General features: G+C 50.0%; 1 protein-coding gene across 1 annotated transcript; it reads right to left on the reverse strand.

Annotated features, from left to right (window-relative positions):
- Positions 1–7,482: 7,482 nt before the first annotated feature.
- On the reverse strand, positions 7,483–26,468 carry CHRNA1 (cholinergic receptor nicotinic alpha 1 subunit). Its single transcript, XM_004601170.2, has 9 exons — positions 26,426–26,468; positions 19,838–19,983; positions 19,690–19,734; positions 17,942–18,051; positions 14,954–15,149; positions 13,365–13,602; positions 11,433–11,656; positions 9,244–9,483; positions 7,483–7,652 (listed from the first exon to the last, which is right to left on the reverse strand). The coding sequence occupies exons 1-9, from the start codon at positions 26,466–26,468 to the stop codon at positions 7,521–7,523; spliced, it is 1,374 nt and encodes a 457-aa protein (XP_004601227.1). The 3' UTR covers positions 7,483–7,520.
- Between the last annotated feature and the right edge of the window lie 289 nt (positions 26,469–26,757).

The following is a 26,757-nucleotide window of genomic DNA, read 5'->3' on the forward strand; positions in this document are numbered from 1 at the left end:
CATTTAAAGTATAAAGTATATTATTAAAGTATTTTATAAGCAGATACCCTAGGCCATGCTGGGGGAGTCTTTAAAACCCTAAATAAACCCAGAATTTCCAGGCAATAGAAGCTCTGCTTATAAAATATCTGGGTAAGAAATCCGAGATGACAATCATGTATGTGTTCAAGATCACGCATATCTTGAAGGTCGGGTCTCGTCGAGATACATGGGATCCAGGCCTGCAAACTTGGGTCTGCAGTCAACAACCATTTTACACCCCAGAACTGGTGAAAACAGGAGAAACATCTCAGGGACCTCTAAGAAAGGAATTAAGAATAGAACTGGGGAAATGGCACAAGGATCATCCCAACCTGGGCCCAGTCCCTGGCACCACATGGACCTGGGTGCAGCCCTGAAGTCCCCAAGCTGACTAGGTGTGGCCCTGGGGTTCCCCAAACACAGTTAGGTGTGGTCTTAGGGGCCCCAGCACCAAAGGGCCTATTCAGCAATGTGCCTCGGGCACTTGCATAATTAAACTTGTGGCCAGGTTGGCTGAGAATTCCCAGGAGTATTCAGGGGTCTCCTGAGCATACTTGGGAGCACCCCTGTGCCCCCAGTTATAAAATAAACATGTTTCTGTTTTAGCTTTCTTTGAGGAAGGGGGCTCACCAAGCTGTGCTCAGGGCTCACTCCTGGCAGAGCTTGGGGGAGCATATGAGGATCTGGGGATGGGATGGGGGTTGGCCTCATGCCAACCTTGCCAACGCCTTATCCTTTGTACTATCTGTCCAACCCTAATCACATGATTTTAAAGAATTTCCTCCTTGATAAGGACTGACTGAAGAATGAATCCTATAGCAAGTTTCCTAGTACTGTACGTTTCAACAAACTTGTCTCATCAAAATCTAATCTGCATACTATTTTTTGCACATCATTTCTATCAAATAAAGTATGTGCTACAATTGTGTGCACACAGCTGCTCAGGTTAGACAAACACTTCAAGTGGTGGGAGGTTGTGGGTCTGATCCTGGGTACGATGTGGCCCCTGAGCATCAATGGGTGTGGCCCTGGTCATCCATGAGTCCCAGTGGGTCAAAAAACATATTCCCAGGACAGAGTTCTGAACCCTAACACCCATGTGGCCAGGCAGAGCATCCTGGGAAGGCCTCAGGGCCATCTGCTGGAGATGACACATGTTGAAGAATAAGATGAAAACAGCCCCTTCCATATGTAACAGTGCAGAGAAAACCTCAGTGTGGATGATAGTATTAGTAGGATAAGTGGAGGTCAATTCATTTTTAGTACCCTGAGAGTAAAATCAGGAAATGGAAGCGCTTAAAGTGAAAAACCCAATTCATGAGCAAATCCAACCTATGTAAGAGAGTCATAATTCATCTGTTTTGTTTGGTTTTTTGTTGCTGTTGGTTTTGGGACCACACCCAATTGTGATCTGGCCTTAGTCTTGGTTCTGTGCTCTGGGTTCCATCCTGGAGGTGCTTGGGGAACCATAATAGGTGCTGGGAATTAAACCCTGGTTGACTGTGTTAAGGGCAAGCGCCCTACTTGCTGTCCTATCTCTAGGGCCCCAAATTTGTCTTTTATTGATTCATTTATTTAGTTTGCTTATTTGTTTTGGGTCACACCCGGTGGTGTTCAGGGCTTACATCCTGACTGTGCTCAGGGTTCACCCTAGATGGAACCCAGGGAACCATATGTGGTACTGGGGATTGAACTGAGACCAAGTGCCTTACCTGCTACACTGTCTCTCTGGTCCCAGAATTAATAATTGAAGAAGGAAAAGAACCTTTGGTTTCTCCAGGCTGCCTTCCTTGGGTAGGACTTGTTTGGGAACAGTAACGCCCAGCTTTCTGCTCTTCTCCAGTGCCCTGGGTGGGGTCACTTTCCATCTGGAAGGCTGTTTCCTGCCATTCCTTCCCCATGGCAGGCCTGCAGGCTCTCGTCAGCTACGGAGAGTGGCAGAGCCACGAGGGATGACGAGGGAACTTCCCTCCTGCATTTATCACTTATCAACTTCTCCAAACAGCATCTGACACATAGTAAATACCATTAATGATTATAAATTAGAATCTTTATGTTCAGTGACATGTAGTCAAAGTATACTTTGATTTCATTAAAAGCTAAAAATTGTTTTAAGGAAAGGTCAGAGGGATGGAGCGATGAGAAGGTTCTGGAAGTACAGCCCTGGACAGATCCAGATTTATTGCATTTTGCAGATACATTGTGCAGATGCGTTTTTCACAAGGTAAAGTTCAGCTTTGCAATACAGAGGGCAGATTTTTTTCCCCCAGCGACACACGCTCACATTGTGTCTCTATGACACATTTAATTGAGGGTGTATTAGAGCCCGGCAAGCTACCAAGAGTATCACGTCCGCATGGCAGAGCCTGGCAAGCTACCCGTGGTGTATTGGATATGCCAAAAACAGTAGCAAATAAGTCTCACAATGAGAGTCTTACTGGTGCCCGCTCGAGCAAATCAATGAACAACAGGATGATAGTGACAGTGACAGATTTACTTGGTATTTTGTGGATACTGACGCTCAAACCCAGGCCCCCTTCCTGTGAAGAATAGACTCCCCCTCTGGGCTATCTCGCTGACCTTGTATCCCTTATCTATCTATTTTTTAAACCAAATGCTGCTGTACTCACAACGGTCCATAGTATAGGGTTCGTACAGACACAAACTATATGTGTACTCAGAATCTAAAAGATGTGTGAACCTCACTTCATTGCAATATTTGCTTGATCACTGTGGTGATCTGAAACTCTCCTTAAATATCTTAGAGGTGACGATGGTTGTATGGTGACGATGGTTGCATGGTGGCAACTGTGCTAAAAACCATGGATATGTGTCATGAAAAGAAAGTAATGAAGAGGGTTGGGAGAGATGGTACAGGGGTGATGCACTTGCCCTGCATGCAGTGGAACCCAGTTTGATTCCCCGGTCCCACAGGGCTTCTGGTACTCACCTTGCATGTGGCAGACCCCAGTTTGATCCCACCAGGAGTGATCCCTGAGCACAGAGCCAGGAATAAGTCCTGAGCACCTCCAGGTGTGGTTCCAACCCATACCCCCTCCAAAAAAATAGGGGAGGGAAAGAGGCCTAACCTTGAGATGAAAGAAGTCATGTGCCATTCTGGAATCTTCTTTTTGTTTACCTCTCTTCTCAGAACTGCTATTTATTTAGCTATTTATTTTGATTAGTACAATTTTTAAAAATTGGAATAATTTAAACATGGGAATTAGCCATGCTAATCCTGTGGGCTGCTCTGTCCACAGCTCCATGGCTGTTTCTGGAGGCTGGGAGTACATGGCGTGGTGGGGAGGTGGCATGGGGTTGGATGAGGACCCCCAGAGGGTTGCTCTCACTCTGTACTGGTCCTCATCTGATGAAAGGGGCAAACTAGCCTTCAGGAACCTTTTGTGTGTAAATCACTGTCACTGTAGCACTGTTCTCTTGTTGTTCATAGATTTGCTCGAGCGGGCACCAGTAACGTCTCCATTGTGAGGCTTGTTGTTACTGTTTTTGATATGTAACTTGATGTTACATATCAAATACACCATGGGGAGCTTGCCAGGCTCTGCCATGCGGGTAGCTTGCTGGGCTCTCCGAGAGAAGTGGAGGAATTGAACCCGGGTCGGCTGCATGCAAGGCGAACGCCCTACCCGCTGCGCTATCTCTCCAGTCCTTGTGTGTAAATATTAATGTAAATGTTATATAATTCATTTTTGCTTGGCCATACCCAGTGATGCCTCCCCAGTGGCCCAGAAATCCAGAAAGTGACTCTCTCAGTCTCCTACAGGGGAAATCTCAGGTCCCGGAAGGGGAAGTCTTGTTCTGGCTTGCAGATATAACCCAAATGGGAGAGGAAGGAAGGGAAGAGGGAGGAACTTAGGAGGGGGAGGAGAGAGGGAGGATGGAGGGAAAGAAAGAGGGAAGGGGGAGGGAGAAGGGAGAAAGGAGGGGAGGAGGGAAGAGAATGAGGGAGGGAGAGACGGGAGGAAAAAGGAAGAGGGGAAGAAGGGGGAGAGGGAGGAAAGGAAGGGAGAGGGGAGGGGAGGGGGAGAAGTGTGGGAGGAGGGTGGAGAGGAGGGAGAGCATACTCTGGAGTCTCTTTTTCAGGGTCCTGATTTTACCCAAGGCCCTAAATCACCTCTATCTTAGTCACCTCCCAAGGCCAAGTTCAATCCTTGGGAGTGGGACCTTGCACGTGTGTCGATGGTGGCTACAGTGGGGTTCAGGCCACTGGCCCACCCTTGACAGGCCTCTGGACCTGTGAGCAACTGTGCAGCCACTGGGTTGGTGGCAGTTTGCCTTGGCCTGCCCTGGGCCTTGCACAGGTGATCAATTGTACCACAGCTCTCTGGAGTCCCGTGCAGGGACCCCTGAAGTCATGTGAGACCCCGTGACACAGGTCCCCAGGAGCACAGCCCTCCCATTCCACTGTCATGTCCTAGGGCTGTGGCCCACCCACTGGGCCCTGAGCCTGATTCTGGCATGCTGGGCACTGAGTTCACCTGGGGGGTCTGGCTGCAGCACCAGGGAGGGAGTGAGGAGGCAGGAGCCAGAGGCCAAGCACTGATGCAGCCCAGGACTCAGGGGGGCCGTGACATGGTCAGGAGGGTCTTCATTGGCGGGAAGGACGTTAGACAGGTGGTATGTGTGTGTGTGTGTGTGTGTGTGTGTGTGTGTGAGTGAGAGAGAGAGAGAGAGAGAGCGTCTCTGTGTGTGTCTGAGTGTGTCTATGTGTCTGTGTGTATGTGTGTGTGTTGGAGTGTGTTTCTGTGTCTGTGTCTGTCTGTGTGTGCCTGTGTGTATCTCTCTGTGTGTCTGTGTGTCTGTTGAGAAATGAATGCTGGGCAGGGCAGAAATCCAGATAGGGTGGTGGTGGGCAGCATTTGTGTGTGGGGGGGGTGACTACAGGACTCAGGGGCAAGAACAGGACCTTGTGTGGCTGTAATAGAAAAGACTTTAGCCAGAGGCCAGAGGTTTATGCAGTGGGGCGGGGTGGGAACGTGGTGCTCCGCTGCCAGCTGTGGACAGGGAGCTCTGGATGGCGGAGGTGAGAGTCTTCGTGGATGCAGAGTGGAGGAGAGCTCCCAGAGAAGAGAGACCCAGCAGGGAGGTGGGGGGGTGGAGGGGAAGGGGAACGGAGCAAGAGTCAGGCTGGACGCACATGCGCACTCCTGGTTCTTGGGGTAAACCCATGGGCAATCGGGAAGGATGCACCAGCGACCTGCACAGTGGCCCGAGTCCAAGCAGCTGCCCACTCCTGGATTGCAGCGTGCCGATCCTCTGACTTATTCATGTAATTTCCAATTTCATCAGATCTCAATTCTGACAACCTGAAAAAATGTGGGGGTGGATGGGCCGGGGGTGGGGGTGCGCGGGGGATGATTTAGAGATTGGAGCTTTGAATAACGTCTGCTTCCATTTCGAGTCTGTAAGCCCACGCCCATCACACTCTCCAGACTGGGTTTCAGTTTCCAGATGATCCTTAATTCCCAAGCAATCTCCCTGCTCCCCAGATGTCCAGAACACAGTCACACGGGGCAGGGCATGTGGAGCCTCCTGCCACAGTGGACACCTCCCCACGAGAGGCCAGCCTCCCCCTCCCTCGAAAGTCTCATGATAGTGGCCTGGAGAGCAGGCCCTGACCAGAGGAAGGTTCCAGAGGCTGTGGAGCAGGGCTGAGGGGCTGAGGGTGCTGCCCTTTGTGGTGTTCTTGTCTTCCAACTGCTCACAGCCCGCTCATGCTTTCAGGAAGAAACATATTGGAGGGGCCCACTGTGGCAGAGAAGTTAGTTATTTGGTGGGACGGGAACGGCAAGAGGCAGGAGACTGTATGTCCCTCTCTAGCTCCATGTCCCAAGGGAGATGAATTGTGTCCTGAGGGAGAACAGCTTTCTGAGCCTGTGTGTTGTGTGCATTGCTGGGAAGGTGCTGAGATGGGTGACTCTTGGTTCCTTCCTTCATAGTCCTGGGAGCCATGATGGATTAAGTGAGCAGAAGATTTTAGTACTAACTCTGTGTGTGTGTGTGTGCGCGCACGTGTGTGTGTGTGTGTGTGTGTGTGTGTGTGTGTGTGCATCTGTCTGTCTGTCTCCCCTAATTGTAGTAAATAAGATACAGCATGAAATTTGCCATTTTCTCACCACTTTTTCTTTTGTTTACTTGTTTTTGGCCATAGCAGGTGATGCTCAAAGGTTACTCCTTGACTCTGCTCTCAAGGATCACTCCTGGCTGTGCTCAGGGGACCATATGGGATGTCGGAGATTGAACCTGGGTCAGCCATGTGCAAGGCAAGAACCTTACCCACTGTACTATCTCTCCAGCCCCTTTCTTACCACTTATATATATATTTTTTATTATGGTTAAAAATACACATGACAAAAGTTGCTATCATCACCATTTAACATGCACAAATCTGTATCTTTAAGTCCATTTGTTGTCGGGCTATTTACCACAATCCATTTCCAGAGATTTTTCTTGATTGCAAACCAAACACTGCTCTCAGAGTAAGACTCTCCCGCCCCACCACCTCGCCCAGCCCTGCTGCTTTCATTCGTGGATCTACCTGTAGTAGCTCCTTCTTATGAATGAATAGAATCCTACAACAGTGAGTCATTTTGCATCTGCCTCACTTCACCTCACATGTTGTTTTCTTAGCGGATCCATGTTGTTGCTTTGATAAGAATTTGAATCTTTTCAAGGTTGAATACTGTCCTATAACACACCCCAGTTTGCTTATCCATTAGTAGACACAAGCTGTATCTGCATTTGGGCTGTTGGGTACCATGCTACAGGGAACACGGACGTGTACATGGATCTATTCCAGTCCAATCTTTCAATCCTTTTTTGGCAAATACCTGGCAGTGGAATTGCTGGATCATATCCCTCGTCCCAAACAAGGGTGATGAAAATGAAGCAAAAGCATCTGTGTGCGACATCACGCAATGTCTGGTCTCATATTTAGTACAAGTTGGGAATCTATTTTCCTTGCAATTCTGAGCCGCAAGCTCAGCTGCCATGTTAGATTAGGAAATATTTCCCTTACCACTCTGCTGGAGAATTCTATTTGAAAACTGGGTTTGGATGTAGTTTACATTTCAGTGGTCATTCTGGAACTTACTATTGCCTTCCCACTGTTTCCTTTCTCTTTGATTCAAATGCAGACGGGAGGATGGAATTTCCTTGTAGGCATGAACACAGCTTTAAGCAAAGAGAGCATTTTTTTTCTTTGCCTAAATTAAAGAAATAAGAAGAACAAAACTCTTCCAGATTTCATCAGGAGCACTTTTTTTTGCAGGGATCCATTTTCATTCTGATATCAGGCAACACAGCAGAAGTGAAGGAAGTAGCAATGTGGATATACTTTGAGGCCACACCCTTGTGCAACCATAAATTATGATCATTAATAACAAACGCCAAACTCCACTCAATGCTTGGTCAGTGAGTCACATCCAAGTAGTCGGCTCTTGTCTCGCCCCCCTGCTCTGCTCCCCGGGGCTATCGGCTCACCCTTGCTGATTAAGCTCAATGAGCCGACCTGCGAACACGGCGAGGGTCCCGATGATACAGACGATCATGAAGACCCCGAGGAGGATGTGGTCCATCACCATCGCCACGTACTTCCACTCCTCGGCCGCCTGGAGAGAGGGGGAGTGAATGTCTCCTGCAGCAGCCAGGCTTCAGGGTACCCTTTACCCACAGATTAAAGCACTGGTCCACTCAGAGCCCTTAGCACCCCTCGGCTGGCAGTAGGATCTCTATTTTCATTTTGTTTTATTTATCTGGGCGTGGGGATATGGGACTCACCCAGCTATGCTTGGGGGCTACTTCTGGCTCTGTGCTCAGGGGTCATTTCCAGCAAGCTGAGGGACCATGCAGTGACTGATATTTATCAATTGATTGATTTAGGGATTTGGGAGCTACACCTGGCAGTGCTCAGGACTAACTCCTAACTCTGCACTCAGGGATTCCCCCTAATGGTGTGTGGAGAACCTTATATGGTGCTGAGGGCCAAATCCAGCTTTGTTGCATGTAAGGCATGTGCCTTAGCCCATTATACCATCTCTCCAGCCCCATGGTGATTCTCTCTCTTTCTTTCTTTCTTTCTTTCTTTCTTTCTTTCTTTCTTTCTTTCTTTCTTTCTTTCTTTCTTTCTTTCTTTCTTTCTTTCCTTCTTTCTTTCTCTTTCTTTCTTTCTTTCTTTCTTTCTTTCTTTCTTTCTTCTTTCTTTCTTTCTTTCTTTCTTTCTTTCTTTCTTTCTTTCTTTCTTTCTTTCTTTCTTTCTTTCTTTCTTTCTTTCTTTCTTTCTCTTTCTCTCTTTCTATCTCTCTATCTTTTTTTTTCTTTTTGGGTTATACCCGGTGATGCTCAGGGTTTACTCCTGACTGCACTCAGGAACCACTCCTGGTGGTGCTCAGGGGACCATATGGGATGCCAGGGATTGTATCCGGGTCAGCCACATGCAAGGCAAACACCCTACCCACTGTACTACTGCTCTTGCACAGTTTTTTAACTAGATTATTAATAATATGATATGCATGTGTCCTGGAGGTGGTCACCAAGACACATCCCAGATCACTTGCTGCCACTTGACAGTGTACCTATGAAGCCAAACTCAACCATCTATACCCAAGCATTTGATCTTTTATGTACTCAGTTTTTGTCTGAAGGTTCACACCTGGCAGTGCTCAGGAACCACTTTGGACCTAGTGCTCGGGCCTACTCTCTGGCAGTGGTTGGGGAGCACAGACTCTTGCATGCAAAGCATGGGCGCCAGCCCTTTAGTCTCTCTCCCCAAGCCCAGTTGATCATAGAAGCTCAGACATGTGAATTTCAAGCCACACAGTTTTGTGGGGGGTAGGCTGGGGTGGGGGGGATATAGCTCAGCGGTTTAGGGTTCCTGCCTTGCAAACCCAAGACCCAGGTTCCAGTTCCTGGTGTGGCTGCCCACACAGAGCCCCCAGGAGCAGCTCGGCAGTCTGGGAGCCCTGGGCCCCCGCAGTGCAGAGGGCGGGAGCACACAGTCCGCCAGATGTGAGCTGTGCACGCTCTGTGGGGGGTGCGGGGGCTGCAACCAGACAGTGAGACCCCTGGAAGCTCAAGTCCCCCTAAGTTCTCCCATAACTTATCCTCAGGGCGAGCAAGTGAGCATGCAACCTGCTGGGCGACCCCCAGGCACACAACAAGGACAGCGCAGGGCAGGCTGGGCACGGGGAGACCCGGACGTACGTTGTTGGACTCCTGGTCTGACTTCATGGTCTCCGCGATGTACTTGATCCCCTCGATGGCGCTTTTCACCTCCGGGTGTTTGATCAGAGGAGAATGGAAGCCCAAGGACGGCGGCCCCGGCTTTCCCGAAATGTCGGAGATGTCGATGTCTTCCGTAAAGATCTTCTTTTCTTGCTTTTCTCTGGATGGTCTTTTCATTGTGGAGAACAGCATGAGGTTTGGGATGGTCTCGATGAAAACCTAGCATGGGGAGGAAATTCATGGAGGACAGTGATGGGCTGCAGGCCAAGCACCGAATTCTGACCTTGAACTCGCCACGTGACCCTAGGCGAGTTCTTCAGCGTCTCTGGGCATCTGGCTCTAAGACAGAAGGACGAAACCAGATTGTCTTCAAGTATCGTTTCTGGCAAGTCTGGTCTGTGGAATCAGGCCAGGGACGCTGCAGTTATGCAAGCAGTTCGCCACTGGAGGGCGCCTGTGTGCAGCTGAGAAACTTAAACTAAAACACGCTTCCTTTCCCCTCCTTTCCTCTTTCTCTTCCTTTCCTCCTTCTCTTCCTTCCTTCCTTCCTTCCTTCCTTCCTTCCTTCCTTCCTTCCTTCCTTCCTTCCTTCCTTCCTTCCTTCCTTCCTTCCTTCCTTATTTTGTCCTTTTTCCCTTCCTCTCTTTTCCCCCTTTTTCCTTCTTCCATTTCCGTCCTCCTTTCTTCTCTTTCCTTCTTCTTTTTTTTTCTTTTTGGGTCACACCTGGCGATGCTCAGGGGTTACTCCTGGCTCTGCACTCAGGAATTACTCCTGGTGGTGCTCAGGGAACCATATGGGATGCTGGGAATCGAACCCGGGTCAGCCACGTGCAGGGCAAACACCCTACCTGCTGTGCTATTGCTCCAGCCCCACTTCTCTTTCTTACTTAAGCCAAACAATTTATTTAAAGAAAGTTATTTAGAGATATGTGATGAAAGAGAGAGAGGGAGATGTTCATGAGAAAACATGGACTTCTCCACAGGGGAAAAAGCTGAGAAAGATTTTTGGGAAAGGTTATGCACAATTTCTCCAAATTGGCTTGGCCTGGGGTTCTCTGCTTACAGAAAAGTTAATCTGGGCGTTGTCACAGGGGAAAATAACTTGGACTTGATGGTGGTCTTTTCATTTTTAAGTTCTGTTGCTTTTCCTTTTCTGTGAAGCCCACCCTTCTCTGAGTGTTGCCTCAGTTTCTCCATCCTCAAAGAGCTCAGGGTTTACATTTCAAACAAATGTAATCCTCATGTCTTTGGGCTACTTCAGGGCTGGGAAGTTTCTTCTTAATTTTATTATTTATCTTCTTTTTAAAATTTTTATTATTTCTTAAAAACTCATCACCATCCCCCTTCTACTGCCCTCCACCCCCAAATCTGGCACACTTTCTTTAAGGGCTGAGAGTCCTCTGATTTCAGGGCTAAAGAAATCCCCCCTCCCCTGCCGTTGCCGCCCTTCTCACTCTGCAAAACAAGCTATTGCAAGGAATCACTTGGTTAATTGTCGATAGGAACGGGTCCAAAAGAGACATATTACAAGCAGTTATCTGTTTCTCTGTTGGTTTAGAACAAAATCTTTTTCATTCTGCACAAAAGATTTTGGTGTCTCTGTGAAATTGGAAAACACATATATTCATCCAGCCCTTTCTCCATTCTTACTCCCCAAAATAAGCAGCGAGATTCTCAACTCGGAAGGCAAACAGGACTCTCTGGACTCCCCCTGCACTGGAATGAAGAAGAGGGTGACTGGTTTGTTCCCTCACTTCAGAGTCTCTCCAAGCTGGACTCTGGAGTAGGTTTTGTTCCTTCTGTTTTGCTTTCCTCTCTGGGGAGGTGACCTGGCTCCTTTACCCCTAGAAAGAGGGACTTCTCCCAGCTCCTACTGCTCAGAAGTGACTTTCAGTTCTTCAACACTCACAGTGCTCCCTGATAACCCAGCTAGGTAGATGGGGAGACTTGGGGATGCCCTCCAGAAAATTACAGCCTCTTGCAAAGCCTTGCAGGAGCCTTGCCCACTCACCTCCTGTACCTACCTGCCTCCCACACCTACTCACCTCCTGTTCCCACTCACACCCCCCACCCACCACTCACATCCCATACACACCCACTTGCTTACCAAGCCTGCTCACACCCCATGCCCACTCCCCTCTGCCCACTCTTTCTTCATGCCCACTCACCTTCCGGACCCACTGGGGCATGACATGGGTGCTGGGGGAGCGGTGGTGTGTGTTGATGACGATGACAGTGATGATGATGGACGCGATGACAAACACCATGGTGAACAGCATATACTTCCCAATCAAGGGCACCGCGCTGGAGGTAGACGGGATAAGCTCCACAATGACCAGCAGGAACACGGTCAAGGACAGCAGAACTGAGATGCTCAGGGTCATCTTCTCCCCTGGGTGAGATGAGAAAGAAACACAGACCTGTCCTGTGGCGGGTCTTGCATGCAGCCACGCCCTGTCTCAGCGGGTAGCAGTAGGAAGGGTGAATGCATGCTCTCCTCCTGGCTGCTGATGTGAATTTACACTGGTGTGGGCTCTTTCGGAATAGAATACTATGCCATAGCAGTTAGGAAAAATGAAGTCATGAAATTTGCTTGTAAGTGGATGGACATGGAGAGTATCATACTGCGTGAAATGAGTCAGAAGGAGAGGGACAGACATAGAATGGCTGCATTCATTTGTGGGATATAAAAAATTATATAGTAGAAGACTAATATCCAAGACCAGGGAAAACAAGGCCTAGGAGGACTGGACAATGGTTGGAATCAACCACAAGTGTGTGTGGGGATGAGGGTAGGAAAAATAGGGAAGGGACCAATATGACAATAGTTGGAAATAATCACACTGGACAAGAATTCAGTGTTAAAAGTAGGTAAAGGGATATACATGGCAACCTTTCAGTATCTGTAGTGCAAACTGCAAACTACAATGCCCAAAAGAGAGAGAGAGACAGAGACAGAGAGAGACAGAGACAGAGAGACAGAGAGGGAGGAAGAGAGAAAGAGAGAGGAGAGAAGTGCCTATCGTAGAGGCAGGCTGGGAATGGGGGTGATGGGAGAGAAATTGGGGACCCTGGTGCTGGGAAATGTGCACTGGTGGAAGGATGGGCGTTGGAACACTGTATGACTAAAACCTAATCATGGACAGCTTTCTAAGAGTCTGTATCACAGTGACTCAATAAAAAAAATTTATAAAGAATCGGTGTTGATAAAATTGTATTGTAACACTCTCTGTACTCTTCCACGTGCCCCCAACTGTCTGTCTTACGTGGTTGATGACTGTAGACTGCGGGCAGGCCCATGTGTCTCCCCCAACCCAATCTTGTGAAGCGCGGGTGTTGGTATAGTGACCTCACAGCCGTGATTCCCCCAGAGGAGGTAAGCAATTTGTCCAGGCTGCTGGGCTCGAGAGAAAGGCCACTGGGAGACCCCGCCTTGGGCATCTGGAGATGCCTTCTGGAGACCAGGCCTGCAAAGTCTCTTTGGGAGCCGCCAGCAGCACACAAAGGGGCACGAGCGATCAGGGACCCCTCACAAGCCTCCTGGGCTGAATAAGAAAAGATAAAGTCATACGCCTTGCTACTGTCTGGAAGGAACTGGAGAGTGAGATGCTGAGTGGGGTCAGAAGGAGAGGGACCCACTCTGAAGGGTCTCTCTGACAGGCAGGTGTAAGGAAACACAGAAGACCCAACGGGAGGCGAAGCTGGCGTGAAAGGTGGTGGTGCTGTGTGTGAAACCCTATCAGTCACAGTACTGCAAACCGCAGCACAGAAACATTGGGGGGAAAAAAGAAAAAGGCAAAAAAGACTCTTGGATAAAGGATGCAGTTACCAGCACACTTCTGGATCCACGAGGGTATTTGGCAACTCGGTTATTCATTTAGACTAGACTGAGCTGGCTCTGTGCTTGCTCGGTCGGGGACCTTGGGGAGCCCCATTGGCAGGGACTCCCCCAGGCACGTGGCCTGTGGCCTCCTGGTCCAGGTACCGCCCCTCTCCCCAGAAAGCAGAGTGGGGAGCTGCCTGCGGGTGTTTATTGGCCCCAAGGGATGATCACTGCCCCTCCCGCCAGGGGGTAGCAGCCGCCGTGGCCACGGTCCCACCTGAGTCGGTGGGCAGGTAGAACACCAGGCCGGTGAGGAAGGAGAAGAGCAGGCAGGGCACGATGACGTTGACGATGAAGTAGAGCGGCAGGCGCTGCATGACGAAGTGGTAGGTGATGTCCAGGTAGGGTGTGCTGGGGCAGCAGGCGTAGAACACCCAGTGCTTCCAGCCCCGCGCCTCCTTGATCACCCACTCCCCGCTCTCCATGAAGTTGCTCAGGTCCGGCTGCTCGCTTTCCTGAGAAGGACGGAACGGAGCTCATGGAGCAAGAGGAAGCCTCAGTTTACCTTAGCCAGCTGCTGGGAGCTGTCCCAGACTTTGACTGCCCCCATCCTACGTTTTTGTAAGATTTTTCCGGGGCTCTTTCTAATAAGCAGGGACTTAGCAATGGTCCAGCATAAACTTCTGGCCCAGAGTTTAGGCTCATCTGGAGGCTAAGATAACGGGAAATACCCAAGGCATAGGGCCAGACAAGGGTCTGTTAGATCCTCGCATCCCCAGTAACACTTAGTCAATTGATAAGATATCCAAAGAGTCCAATTTTCATTTAAAAGAGTCTATAGGAAACCCCTTATCTTAACTTCCCTGCATTCACAAGACCCCGTTTTCTTATAAACCCTGTCCCCCCACCCCCAAAAGCTACAGTTAACTTGGTCCTGTACTAAGTTCCTTTCCACAAGGGGAGTTCCTTTTCATCTCTCTTCTATTTTCCACTAGTTTTCTACTTTCAGACTCCGAGTCTGTGGATCTTTATCACTCAATATTTTCGTTCTTGAAAATACTGAAGAACTTGGAAACCATGGAAGAACAGAGACCCACTGTCACCACTTCTGCATCTGGAACAGTGCCCCCTAATCAGTGGTGACACGGCTGTCACATACCCAAGAGGGACTGGGGGGTCACCTCTTTTGGGGGCGGGTGGGTTGTTGGGTTCTTGTCCTATACATAAGGGGAGTTGCCCCACAAGCTTCTCAGAGTTGACCTCACATCCACATCACCTGGAGCTTTAGAACTCCAGGTGCCAACAGCTGCCAGGAGCAGCACAGCAGCCAGGGTGAGTGCCTAGCTCGTGCCGGACCTGGATTCAATTCGGGGCACCACACAGTTCCCACCTCCACCCCTGGCACCACTGGGGCAGCGCTGGGGGCCCAGTGCCCTGAGGCTGTCCGAGTGGCAGGAGAGTCTCTGCAAGGCACAGTCAGCTTTGCATCCTCAGGCTCTTGCACTGAACTGATGGTCCAGTTGGGGCCCCAGTAACCTCCTGAGCACTGCTAAGAAGGCCCTACCCCCGTCCCCCCCAAAAAAAAACATTTAAAAAGAGCAAACATACAGTACCTCCCAGCTCCCTACCCCAGGCTGATTCAGGTAGAATTAATCGGCACTAAACCTGGGCACAGGGAATTCATTTCAAGCTCCCAAGAGGTTCTCACGTGCTGGCTACCAAAACCTCCTCAGTCAACCAAGAACCATCAGAAGATCCCCAACGTTCTCATGGCTATAGAGATCTTTGAGGTACTGCGGGGCAGAGTTGGAAAGCCTGGCCACTCTTTTCCTGAATTCAGTGTCACGGCATAAGGCCACCACCCACCGGGTTGATGGCCACCTTGGAGCCATCATAAGTCCAGGTGCCCAGCTTCATGCTGCAGTTCTGCTCGTCGAAGGGGAAGTGGGTGACGATGATCTCACAGTAGCTCTTGAAGATGGCAGGGGGCGTCCAGGTGATGTGGCCCGTGTAGTCCAGGAGGACTTTGGTGAACTTGACAATGGCAAAGTCGCCATCAGCACTGTGGTGGGAGGGAAAGAAGAACGTGGCCGTGAAGGAGGAGCCTGGGTTTCTGCTTGGAGCGGGACAGGGCATGGCAGCCCACGGCTCCTCATCATGCTAATTACGGAAACGGGCTGTGTCTTAAATCTATGACAGTGTTTTCCAGACTTGTCTGATGAAAGAAGCACCCAGCGCTTGCACATGGTACAGAGTCCTGAGTACCACCTGAGGGCCCACTTGATTTGTTTTGGGTGCCACACCCCATTGTGCTCTAGGCTTACTCCTGGTTCTGTGCTCAGGGGTCACTCCTGGTGTGCCGAGGTTCTTTTTTAAAAAAATTATTATCATTATTTAAAACATGTTTTTAAATTGAATCACCATGAGATAGACCATTACAAAGCTGTTCATGATTGGGATTCAGTCATACAATGTTCCAACACCCATCCCTCAACCAGTGTGATTTCCCAGCACCAGTGTCCCCAGTTTCCATCCCCCCAGCCCCCACCTTCCTCTATGACAGGCACCTCTCTTCTCTCTCTCTCTCTCTCTCTCTCTCTCTCTCTCTCTCTCTCTCTCTCTCTCTCTCTCTCTCTCTCTCTCTCTCAGGCATAATGGTTTGCAATACAGATGCCAAAAGCTTATCATGCGTATCTCTTTACCTACATTCAATGCTCAGTTCCTGTCCAGAGTGACCATTTTCAACCAGTATTGGCATAACAAACCCTCCTCTATCTCAACTACCCTCCATGCCCCACACCCTTGTGCTAACCTAGTGAGCCGAGAGTCTAACCCCTGGTCAAGGCCATAGCCGTATGCTAGGCGAGTGCTCTCTACCCCTGCATCCCAAAACTTTCCCTTCCCAGTCCTCCCTGGGACAGCTGTCACGTTCATCTCCATCTCTCCCCTACTAAACTGAAAAATAACCACCACCACAGGGAACTACAAATGAAAGCCCCTCCAGGGGCTCAGTGCTGGGATCAGCAGGTGAAGACGGAATCATTTGAACTTTCTAAGAATCATTAAGGCTCGCTGGGGTGGGGTCACCCAGGCTGGGGGTGGCCACACACTCAATGCCTCTGGGCCTGGCAGGGGAGGAAGACAGGGTCAGTGAGTCTGTTACGTGGCCACTCTCGTCTCCCTGACCACAGAGCTGGGCCCCATGTCCATGCAGCACCCCAACCCAGTGTTGGTCTAGTGTGGGTCAGCATGACCCAGAGTGATCCCGTGTGTGACCTAGTATGGCCCAGTGACTTGGCTTCCGAACTGGACAGCCACCTTAAATCTGAATTCCCATTTTGTTTGAATGGAAGTTTTCAAGAGACTGAAAAAAACCCAGATTTAGGCTGGAGTTGCTGATCTCCTGGTGTGGGCACTGATTTCTCCCGAGGAATGCTTTCTGGGCAGGGTATTGACAGATAATAAATGGGGCCAGAGAGATAAGGCAACAGGGAGGGCAATGCCCTTGCACGCAGCCAGCCCTGGTTCAATCCCTGGCACCATGTATAGACCCAGAGCACTATCAGAAGTGATATCTAAACACAGAGTCAGAACTGGCCCTGAGCACTGTAAAAAAAATAATAAAATTCAAAAATTATTTAAAGATATTTTTAAAATAAAAGAATGGAAAACAAGTGATTTCTTTAGCCTTCAGTGGTCAAGTCTAGGCTTTCCCAAGCAGCTGTGCCCACAGCCTTAGTTGGGGTTGGGGATTAGAATTGGTGAGTTAGAAAGGTGGGGGACAGGGGCTGGAGCAACAGTAAAGCAGGTAGGGCGTTTGCCTTGCATGCAGCAGACCCGGATTCGATCCCCGGCATCCCATATGGCCACCCCAGCACCGCTAGGAGTAATTCCTGAGTGCAGAGTCAGGAGTAACCCCTGAGCATAGCTGGGTGTGACTCAAAAAAAGCAAAAAAAAAAAATAGGAAGGTGAGGGACAGTGGGGCTCCTCTGTGGGTTCCAGGGATCACAGGGCCTAGATTTGGGTCTCACTTGTAAACCAACAATTTTCTTCCTATGAATTTTCCTCCTTGAGACAGAAGTGGGGCTCTATCCCCAAAACAGAATGACTTTGGATCTTCCCCTAAGGGCCCCAAATAGCAGAGACCCCAGTACTGTCCGTGTAGACTGTAGAACAGGCCTGAATCTCTCCCCCTATCTCACCTCACCCAAAAGCTGCTGAGTCGGCATGTCCATGGCACCAAGATAATAATTGCTTCCTTCAGGGTATTGGCCACACATGGCTGTGTTCAGGGTTTGCTCTAGACAGTGCTTGGGGGACTATGTAGCGCCAGGATTGGGACCCCACTTGTTAATTTATTTCATTAACCTGGAGGGAGAGGTCCCCCGGAGTGTTGAGGGGACTCCAGGACCACAGGTAGGTCACAGGGGCTGGGGGCCAAGGGTCAATCTCCAGGCATCTATCCTTTAAGTCAACTCCCCAGCCCTCTTGGTTTCTTACACAGAGAGAAACAAACGTAGCTCTGCTCTATCAGTACATTTTTTCTGGAAAGTTCCACAGATGAAGCCGGAAGCCCAGGTCTAATGGGAAATGAGGAGGTAAAGACTAGGACAGCCCCTCCCTCTCTCTCTGCCTTGTCCCACTGGCTGGGCTCTGAGTGGCCCCTGCCCCTGACACCCATGTGGACCCCCAGCCTGTCGGCTTGGCTCTTGGCGACTCTAAGACATATTTACTGTGAACAGTGCTGAGTGACCCATGTCAGGGGCAGTGCTCACGCCCACCCAAGCCCCGGGCCTCTAACCCCCACCACCCCGGGCCAGCACTCTCCCTCCCGCGCCGTCAGATCTGCTTACTTGTTGTAGAGAACCAGGTCTGGCCGCCAGATGTTTTGCGAGGGAATGTGGATTCTTTTCACGCCGCCATAGTCATCTGGGTTCCATTTTAGGTTGTGGTCCACCCATTGCTAGAAGTGAGGACAGAAGTCGGGTCACACACGGAAGGCGTAAGAAGGACAGAGCGGCTCCAACAGCTGTGTCTAAACAGAGAGAGTCTGGGGGGAGCCACACTCTATGGCTCTCAGGGCTCACTCCTGGAGGGGCTGGGGGACTCTGGGGTGCTGGGGACTGAACCCAGCTCGGCTGTGTGTGCAAGGTGAACTCCTCACCCAGATTTTGGTGAGCCCGAACTATCTCTCCAGCCCCCCAACCACCACCCTTGACTTTGCCGATAGCCGTGCTCCTGAGCTCCCAGTGTCGCCTGCGTTGCAATAATCCCAGGGGCCAGGAATCAGGATTGAGCCCATTTTACAGATGAGAAGGAAACAGTGTCCCAAGTCATGGCCTGGGGTGTTGCCAGATCCACCTTACCACTCTGTGTGCACCAGGAAAGAACAAGGACTCTATTGGGAATACCGTCCTCAAGCAGGAGAGCAATTTTTTGCATTAAGTTTTTTCCTATTTTGTGAAGTAGTACTATCTCTGGGAGTGATGGTGCAATGGGTAGGGTGCTTGCCTTGCACAAGGCCAATCTGGGCTCAATCCCTGACATGCTATATGGTCCCCTAAGCACCACCAAGAGTGATCTCTGAGTGCAGAGCCAGAAGTAAATGCACTGCAGGGTGTGGCTCCCAAAACAAAATAAATAAAAATAGGTGCTTAATGTCGAATTTTGGTTGGCATAATGCATTTGATTGAATGCTTTCCTCCCCAAAATTCATGTTAACAGACCTGGCAAAGACTCAGTGGAAGACCACCTCCTTTACAGGCATGAGACCTTGAGTTTGATCCCCAGGACCACCCTTCCTGGTGAATTTGATCCTGGCAACTGTGTCCCATGGGCTCCCTGGGATCACAACTAAGTGTGTGGTCTCCAATGCACCTCAACCAAGTGTGTCTGACCCCTGGTCACCAAAACAACAGCAATCAAAAGAAAGAGAAGGGGCAAAAACATAACCGGGTTGGGCCGGAGAGAGAGAGCACAGGGTCTAATGTTCTTGTCTAGCATGCCCTGAGCCAGTGACTGGGATCCTGACAGGAAAGGGCGTGGCATGGCGGCACTGCCATGGGAACATGCAGGTGACTGACTAGAGGCCAAGGGGAGAGACAGGGCACCCCTGCAAGGCCATGGGAGGAAACATTTGTCAACACCTTCATGATGGACTCTTGGCTTCAAGAACCAAGACCATAAACTTGGTTTGTTTCTTTTGGGGTTTGGGGGCCACACCAGGCAGTGCTTAAGGGGCTCCTCCCAATTCTGTGCTTGGGGGGGCGTCACTCCAGGTATGCTTGGGGTACTGCATGGTGCCAGGGATCAAGCCGGGTCCTCTGGATACCAGGAGAGTGCATTACTCCTGGTCTGTATCTCCAGCCAGACTTCCGTGCTCCCGCAAATCAAAAGACACAGAAAAGGCACAAAGTAGAAACAAACGCCTACAAGTATGATCCATAAGACACCCCCTTCCCGCTGCTCACCCGCCATCCAAACTCTCTTCTTTCCATATTTTTAGCAAAGCTCCCAGTGACCCAAATGCTTTCTTCTGAGCCCAAGTTCAATTTCAGAGCAGATCAAATCAACATCAAATGCAACTGTTCGGCCCTATTACCTGTTTCAGACGAACGTTGGTTGTCACGATCTGATTTACTTCGTCCTTGGTGGGTGGGGGAGGGAAATGAAAAATAATTAAGGCAACTGCCCCGTTCAGGGAACTGAGGAGGGAGAAGCAAAGGTTGGGGGGTGCTTGAGTATCTCACCACGTTGATGAGCTGGATCAGCTGCAGGCCCACAGTGACCTCCACGATTTGCCGGTGGTCTTCCACTGGCCGCACCACGCTGTTGTAGTTTTCAAACAGCTTCGCCACTAGGCGGGTCTCATGTTCAGAGCCCAGGACGAGGCCCACTGATGGAGTACATGACCCATGCAGTTAGAACCCACTCACAGCCCTCAAGGGAGCATTTCAGGGGGACCCTGCTAAGAGACAGCAGCGGCTGAAAAGCTTAAGGACTCCTGGAGGCCCAGATCATGGCCTTGCACCTTTCCAAGTGCAACTCAACCAGGGCTGGAGAGAAAGTACAGGGGTGAATGCGCTTCCCTTCATGCGGCTGACCTGGATTGAACCCAGCACTACCTGGCCCCTCAGGCACTATCTCCAAACACACAACTGGGAAAAGCCCCCAGAATTATTGTGGCCCAAGCTTCCTCCTCACTCTCCAAAATAAAATAAAATAAAAAAGAAATGACTCAACCAGGCTGGGGAAGCTGCAGGTATGGTTCCTTCTCAGCCCATGGGACACCTGTCATGGAATGAACGTGCTCTGGACAAATGCCATTTTTTGCTAGATCCCGTCCCTGGATGAATTGGGTTGGCTAAGAACACACATGCATAATATAAAAATTCCATCCACAAGGGCTCCTGGGAATATTGGAGTCTGGTGCTATTGAAATAAAATCTGGTCTGTTGGGGTAATGCTCGCCAGGGTCCTGCATGCTCTAGCGAGGAGCTTGGAAAGGTAAAGGAGCGGGGGGAGCAGTCGGACACAGAAGTGCCTGTACCACACAAGCACACTGGTGTGGGATACTCAGGCCAGGTCCATGCACGGAGAGAGTGCAGATAACAGGAGCTACCAGGAAAAGGGGAGAAAGGGGAAAGTGTGTGTGTGTGTGTGTGTGTGTGTGTGTGAGAGAGAGAGAGAGAGAGAGAGAGAGGTGTGTGTATGAGTATTATGTATGAGTGTGTGTGAGTATGCAGACATGTGTGTACAAGTGTGAGCATATGTATGTGTGAGTGTATGTGTTTGTGTGTGAGCATGTATGTGTGAGTATGTATGAGTGTGTGAGTATGTATGTGTGACTGTGTATGTGTGTGTGCATGATAGTGTGTGAACATGTATGTGTGAGTGTGTGTATTGTGTGTGAGTGTGTGTGCATGTATGAGTGTATATGTGTGAGTGTGTATATGTGAATGTTGTGTGTGAGTGTGCATGTGTGTGAGTGTGTGTGAGCTGGGCAGTGGCAGGAGATGGTGAACTGCAAGACTTCCTTTTAGGGTATTGAAAGTTCTGGAACCAGGCATTTGTGATAGCTGTCTAACACAGTGAACGCACTTACTGCCCCTAAACTAAACCCTTGAAGACAGTCCTTTGGGAAATGTGACCTTGAGTCTGAATGGTCAGCACTTCAGAGACATTCTGTGTGTCTCCCAGAGAAGTTGTTCAGATAGAGGGAAAAACCCACTGTACATCGGTGGCCTGGTTTGGGAGCTCTTTGGGGTTTTGAAGCCCCTTCACTTCACATGAGTTCTGAAGGGAGAGAGTCTAGAGCCCTCCAGACCCACAGCCCCGCTCTGTCCAATGCTATGGGGTCCTCATCAGCCTGTCAAGAGGTGGACAGGCAGGTGGGCATCCTTGGAATTCTGAGATGCCTGGTGACATGTCCTGGGTCATGCAGGAGGGCAGAGCTGTGGCCAGGGCCCTGGTGGGGGGCTCAGTACAACCATTATTCCTGAGAGGATGGACTCCAAGCTCCAACCAGCACCCAAGGAAGTTCATGGTGGATGGGCTGCTGTGCCGGGCAGAAGAGGAAGGAGATGTCCTTGCTCTGATCCTGGAAAACCAGATATTCTGGCTCTCCGCTGGGGATTTACAGAGAGTGCTAACCCTTCTCCTGGGGCCAAGACTACTTTAAAAATAGAACAAGGGTGATGCTTTCTCTCTTTCTCCTAAGACAGGTTATTATTACTATTATTAAAATTTTTTATTTTGTCTCAGAGACACAGCTGGTGGTGCTCTGGGCTTACTCCTGACTCTGCACTCAGGGCTCACTTCTGGTGGGGCTCAGGAGACCATATGAGATCAAACCTGGGTTAGCCTCGTGCAAAGCCTTCATTATTTTTTATTATTGTCCAAGCTGGAAACCCATATGCTCTAAGTTCTCCATAAAATAATTAATCACAAGTACTTTTTTCTGGGTTGGGAAGTTAGCGTCACAGGGCGGAGCTCCTGCCCCGTGTGCACAGGGCTTCGGTGTGATCCCAACTCATCATGGTCCCCTGAACCCACCTCAGCGGGCTCCCAGCACTGACAGAACTGAGCAAGGCAGATTAGCAGACTTGAGCACCAAATGGTCTGACTTGCACCCTTAGGCCAAGTATCTCCCTAAATGAGCATCTCCTTAGCATCTCTCAGTCCTTTTGGGGAACTCCTTTATTTATGTATTTATTCATTTGTTGGGGGGTGGGCCATCCCCAGCCATGGTCCTCAGGGTTTCCTCCTAGCTCTGTGCTCAGGGATGCCCCATGTCTGTGCTCAATGGACCATACTTGGGGATCTCTTACTCCCTGTCCCTCTTTTATTATATTTTTTAAAGCCTTTTCTATTTTCAAGCATCCTGAAAAAAACATCGGCCCCCATCCAGCTGAGTTCATGGCACAGACTGCGTTGGTGCTGGGAGCTACGCTGACATGCTCAGCCTCCTCACTGGTCCCCACATCCATGCATCCTTGCTCTCCAGCAGAGGGCACCGAGGCACTGAGAAACCCGGGACTGACCAGATTTCAGAAGTGGTGGTGGCAGCATGTACCCCCCAGAACCCAGGTTTCAAACACTCTTCGGAGATTTTGGCTAGCAATGCTCCTAGGCCAGTAGTGCTGTAGGCGGTGGCATGAGCCCCACAGTGCTTATCTATTATTTATCTGTTTAATTTTAAGGTTTTGGTTAGTCAGGTGGTCCTATACAGCCGTGCTCAGGCCTTATTCCTGGCTCTGTGCTCAGGGATCACTCTTGGTGGGTCTCAGGGGGGTATCATATGAGGTGCTGAGGATCAAATCCAAATCTGCTACATGCACGGCCAAGTGTCTTAGCCCTGTCCTATCTCCCTGGCCCTCCGTGGTGTGTTTTCAGTCTTGGTCCTCAGAACTTGAGCGTTAAAGGCCCTATGCTGGCATTACTCTACTGAACCCTCGAACTAGTCTTCTGAGGGACGTCTTCACCCTTAATGTCTGAACAGGAAATCTGAGGTTCTGGGAATGAAGCTGTCTGCCGAGTCCCCCAGCCCTGAGAGGTGGGTAAAGAACAGAGGGCATCTGCCCCAGTTCACAAGCTTGCATCTCCTCTTTCCTAATGGCTGCATCATTTCTGTGTTTCCACACTAAGTGAGGGAAGCTCAGATCTTGGCATCGCTGCTGCCTGGGACTAATGGTAGAACTCTGGACCAGGCCACCTCTTCATTTCTAGCTTCCCTGCGGTTTTCTGATGTGTACAGCGTCCACCCACCACTTTTATTAGACATCTGCCTCATATCACTTGTATTCTGGAACCCCAAGGGAGAGTGGGGTCTAAAGAGAAGATCTTGATAGTCCCCTTAAGAGTCCTTGGGGCACAATCATGTACTCCACCTGCTTTGCCTGTCCCTGCCTGGGGGGACCCCTGTAGCCAAGGTGGGGTCAGGGATAGTCAGAAGTGCCGGATTCTGGGACGTCGAGGTTACTGCATTGCTGTTGCTGTTGCTCTGGGATTTTTTCCCAAATGCCAGTGATCAAGCCCTGGGCCTCACGCAGGTAAGGCGTTTGCTCTACCACTGGGCCTGATCCCTAGCCTGGGTACTCTGTTTTAAATCCCTCCTCACACTGGACAGGAAGAACCTATTAGCAGGCAATGACAGGACTGACTAGAGCAGGTGGTTGGCTTTAGTTGGCAGGAAACTAGGCAGACTGGCCGGATGGTCCAGGGGAGAGAGGGGCCAACTGGGGCCTCAGGCACAGTCACCTGCGTCTTCTACTCTCCCCACCCTCAGGTGACAAGTGGACTTTTTCCTTCCAGGTGAGAGTCCCAGGAAAGCCTCACTTCTTAAATGCAGCTTCCTGGCACTCCTTTCTTTCTCCCTCCCAAAGCTGAATGGAGCAATAGAAACTTCCAGGACTTATGTTTGAATTCAAGCCCTCAGTTCCCAATTCCATTATGATCTGAAGAGTTGGACCATTTTTCCATGGGTTCAAACACCCAGCAGACACTCTCTTAAAAGAATAGGGAATAAACTAACAAATAGACACACTCACAGTGTCAGTCTCCCATTTCAGGAAAATCCTACTAGCAATCCTGATTTAGAAGGAGCTCTTTGTCAAGTACGTGATGAGCACTTACTATGTACAAAGCATCGTTTGTTCTGTTTTGGTTTGGTTTGGTTTTGGGGCCACACCGAGTGGTGCTTAGGGGCTACTCCTGGTTTTGTGCTCCTGAATCACTCCTAGAGGGCTCCAGGGACATGAGGGATGCCAGAGATTAAAGCTGGGTTGGTTGCTTGCAAGGCAAGCACCCTCCCTGCTGTACTATCTCTCTGGTCCCATAAAGCATCATTTAAAAAGCATTAAAACAGCTCAAAATGAATCTGACATGAATCCACTTGTCCACATGAAGACTGGCATTGCTATTCACAGAAATAACTATAAACAAATTGGAAAGTAAGGTTCGAGGAAGTCCTTGGAATTCTGGGGCTAGGGAAGAGGAAGCAACTGCCATGAAAGACTTTGTATAAATAGAACAGAGATTCTATGTTAAGCCAACACAGGAAAGCTACCCTGGGATGAACAAGAATTTTTCCCACAAATTTCCCACAGTACTATAGAGGGGCCCCAGCTTCCTTTTCAAAATGGTTGGGGTTTTTTGTCAGATTATTACAATCTGTTGTGATGGGGGGCAATGTGCTGGGGGGGCACCCAGTGTGCTTTGACAGGCGACCTTGGGTCAGGGCTTCTCTCTGCCAGGTGCCAGACCTTTGAATGCCTTTGGCAGTTTGGGGCTGTGTTTTCTCTCCATGCACGCAATAGACGGTGTTTGCGATGTCTCATATTCCAAATGTATGAATTAAGTGAACTCGGGGGAGGTCAGCTCCTGGCTTTTTCCAAGAAATTAGACTGCTTGCCTAGTTTTAAATTTCTGAGAGCCAGCCGTGTGAACTAAGGCCAGCAAACTCTAGGTCTAATTGAATACACAGCAAGTAGTTTTAAAAGTAGATTCACATACATTTGAGGGGAGGAAGAGAGGAGAGGAGAGGAGAGGAGAGGAGAGGAGAGGAGAGGAGAGGAGAGGAGAGGAGGGGAGGGGAGGGGAGGGGAGGGGAGGGGAGGGGAGGGGAGGGGAGGGGAGGGGAGGGGAGGGGAGGGGAGGGGAGGGTGGAGGACAGGAAAGGAGAGGAGGGGAGAGGAGACCTTTGAGTAGGGAAAGACACACTCACTGCCAACATCACCTCTACTACCACCAAGGACCAGCTTTGAGGAGTCAAGTCTAAATCCCCCAGGATATCATTTATCACCATTTATATGATTTGCCTAAATGCTACCATATGGGGGGATGGATTAATAATAAAGTTCTTTAGCTCTTTGGTCCAGAAGGGCCTGTGTTTGCCAGTAACATATAAGAAAAGAAACAATTGCCGTTTTCTCATCTGGGATGATCTTACTAAGGAGCCCATCTATGAAGCAATCACCTGGCAGCTCCTCTTCCCTCTGCCGGAAGTGTGGGCTCAGCTGCGGGGCTGTGACACGAGGAGCAGAGGAATGCAGGTCAAGGGCTGTGCAAGGTTTCCCAGCCCCAGTTCAAACGGAAACCTAATACAGTAACATCCTGCGTTTTAAACAAAGTAGACAGGAATGCACTCATATAGAGTTATTTTTAACTTCAGAAGTTTAAAAAAAATTTCATTTTATGTCTTATGGAGAGAGTTTGGTTACAAGTATTAATAGGTTTCTCTCTCCTGCACACGGGGCTGTCAATCACTCTCTTATTAGCAGAATTCTCTAGAGTGAAAAGGGCTGGTTAACCTTATTGTTTGGCGTTCTCAGTCCAGAGAATTGTGCAGATCTAAAGGCAGCTCCAGGGCCTGGAAGTTGGCTCCCAGGGCTGGGATACAGGCTTTCCCAGAGGGAACCCCTGGTTTGGTCCCCAGCACTGGGTGATTTGAGCCAGAAGTCCCCAAGCAGATCCAGAAGTGGCCCCCAAAGCAAGCAAACACACACACACACACACACACACACACACACACACACACACACACACACACACACACACGCATATCAAGGCAGTTCCAGGAAGGTGGCTCTGAAGCTGGTCTGTTGGGTTGAAAGCCCGGCAGAGGGAGGCACCTCAGAGCACTCAGCTCCCATCCAAGCTGCCCTTGGCTGATAGCGTTTCAAACTCCCCCCACACCCTGGCCAGCCAGCACCTGAGACCCCCTCAGAGCAGCCCGGAGGGACGCCTTCAGTTCCGGGCTCCCAACAAAGAAGCAAGACTGGTCTGGGGGACTTCTGAGGGCCCAGCCTGCAGCAAGAGCCCCCAACCCCAGCCCTTACCTGAGCACAGCCCAAGTAGCAGGAGGAACAGCCGGGGCTCCATGGGCCACGGGCGCTGGTGGGGACTGGTGGCCATGAGCTGGTGGAGACTGGGCAGCGGGACACTTGGCTGCGGAGAGGCCTGCAGAGTGAGTGGGCTCAGAGAGCGATTGTTTTACGCCACCTGTTTGCTGCAGCGACAGCTGGGCTACCAGAGCCGGGGGGTGGCAGAGGGCCACAGACAATGACAGCGTTTCACTTTACACAAGTTGCTCTTCCCTTGACCAGTTGGGTATAAAAAGCGGTGTGTTTAAAAAAAAATCATTAAATTAAAAAAAAAATTGGGGGGCCAC

Source organism: Sorex araneus, chromosome X, assembly GCF_027595985.1.
Source record: "Sorex araneus isolate mSorAra2 chromosome X, mSorAra2.pri, whole genome shotgun sequence".
NCBI lineage: Eukaryota > Metazoa > Chordata > Mammalia > Eulipotyphla > Soricidae > Sorex > Sorex araneus.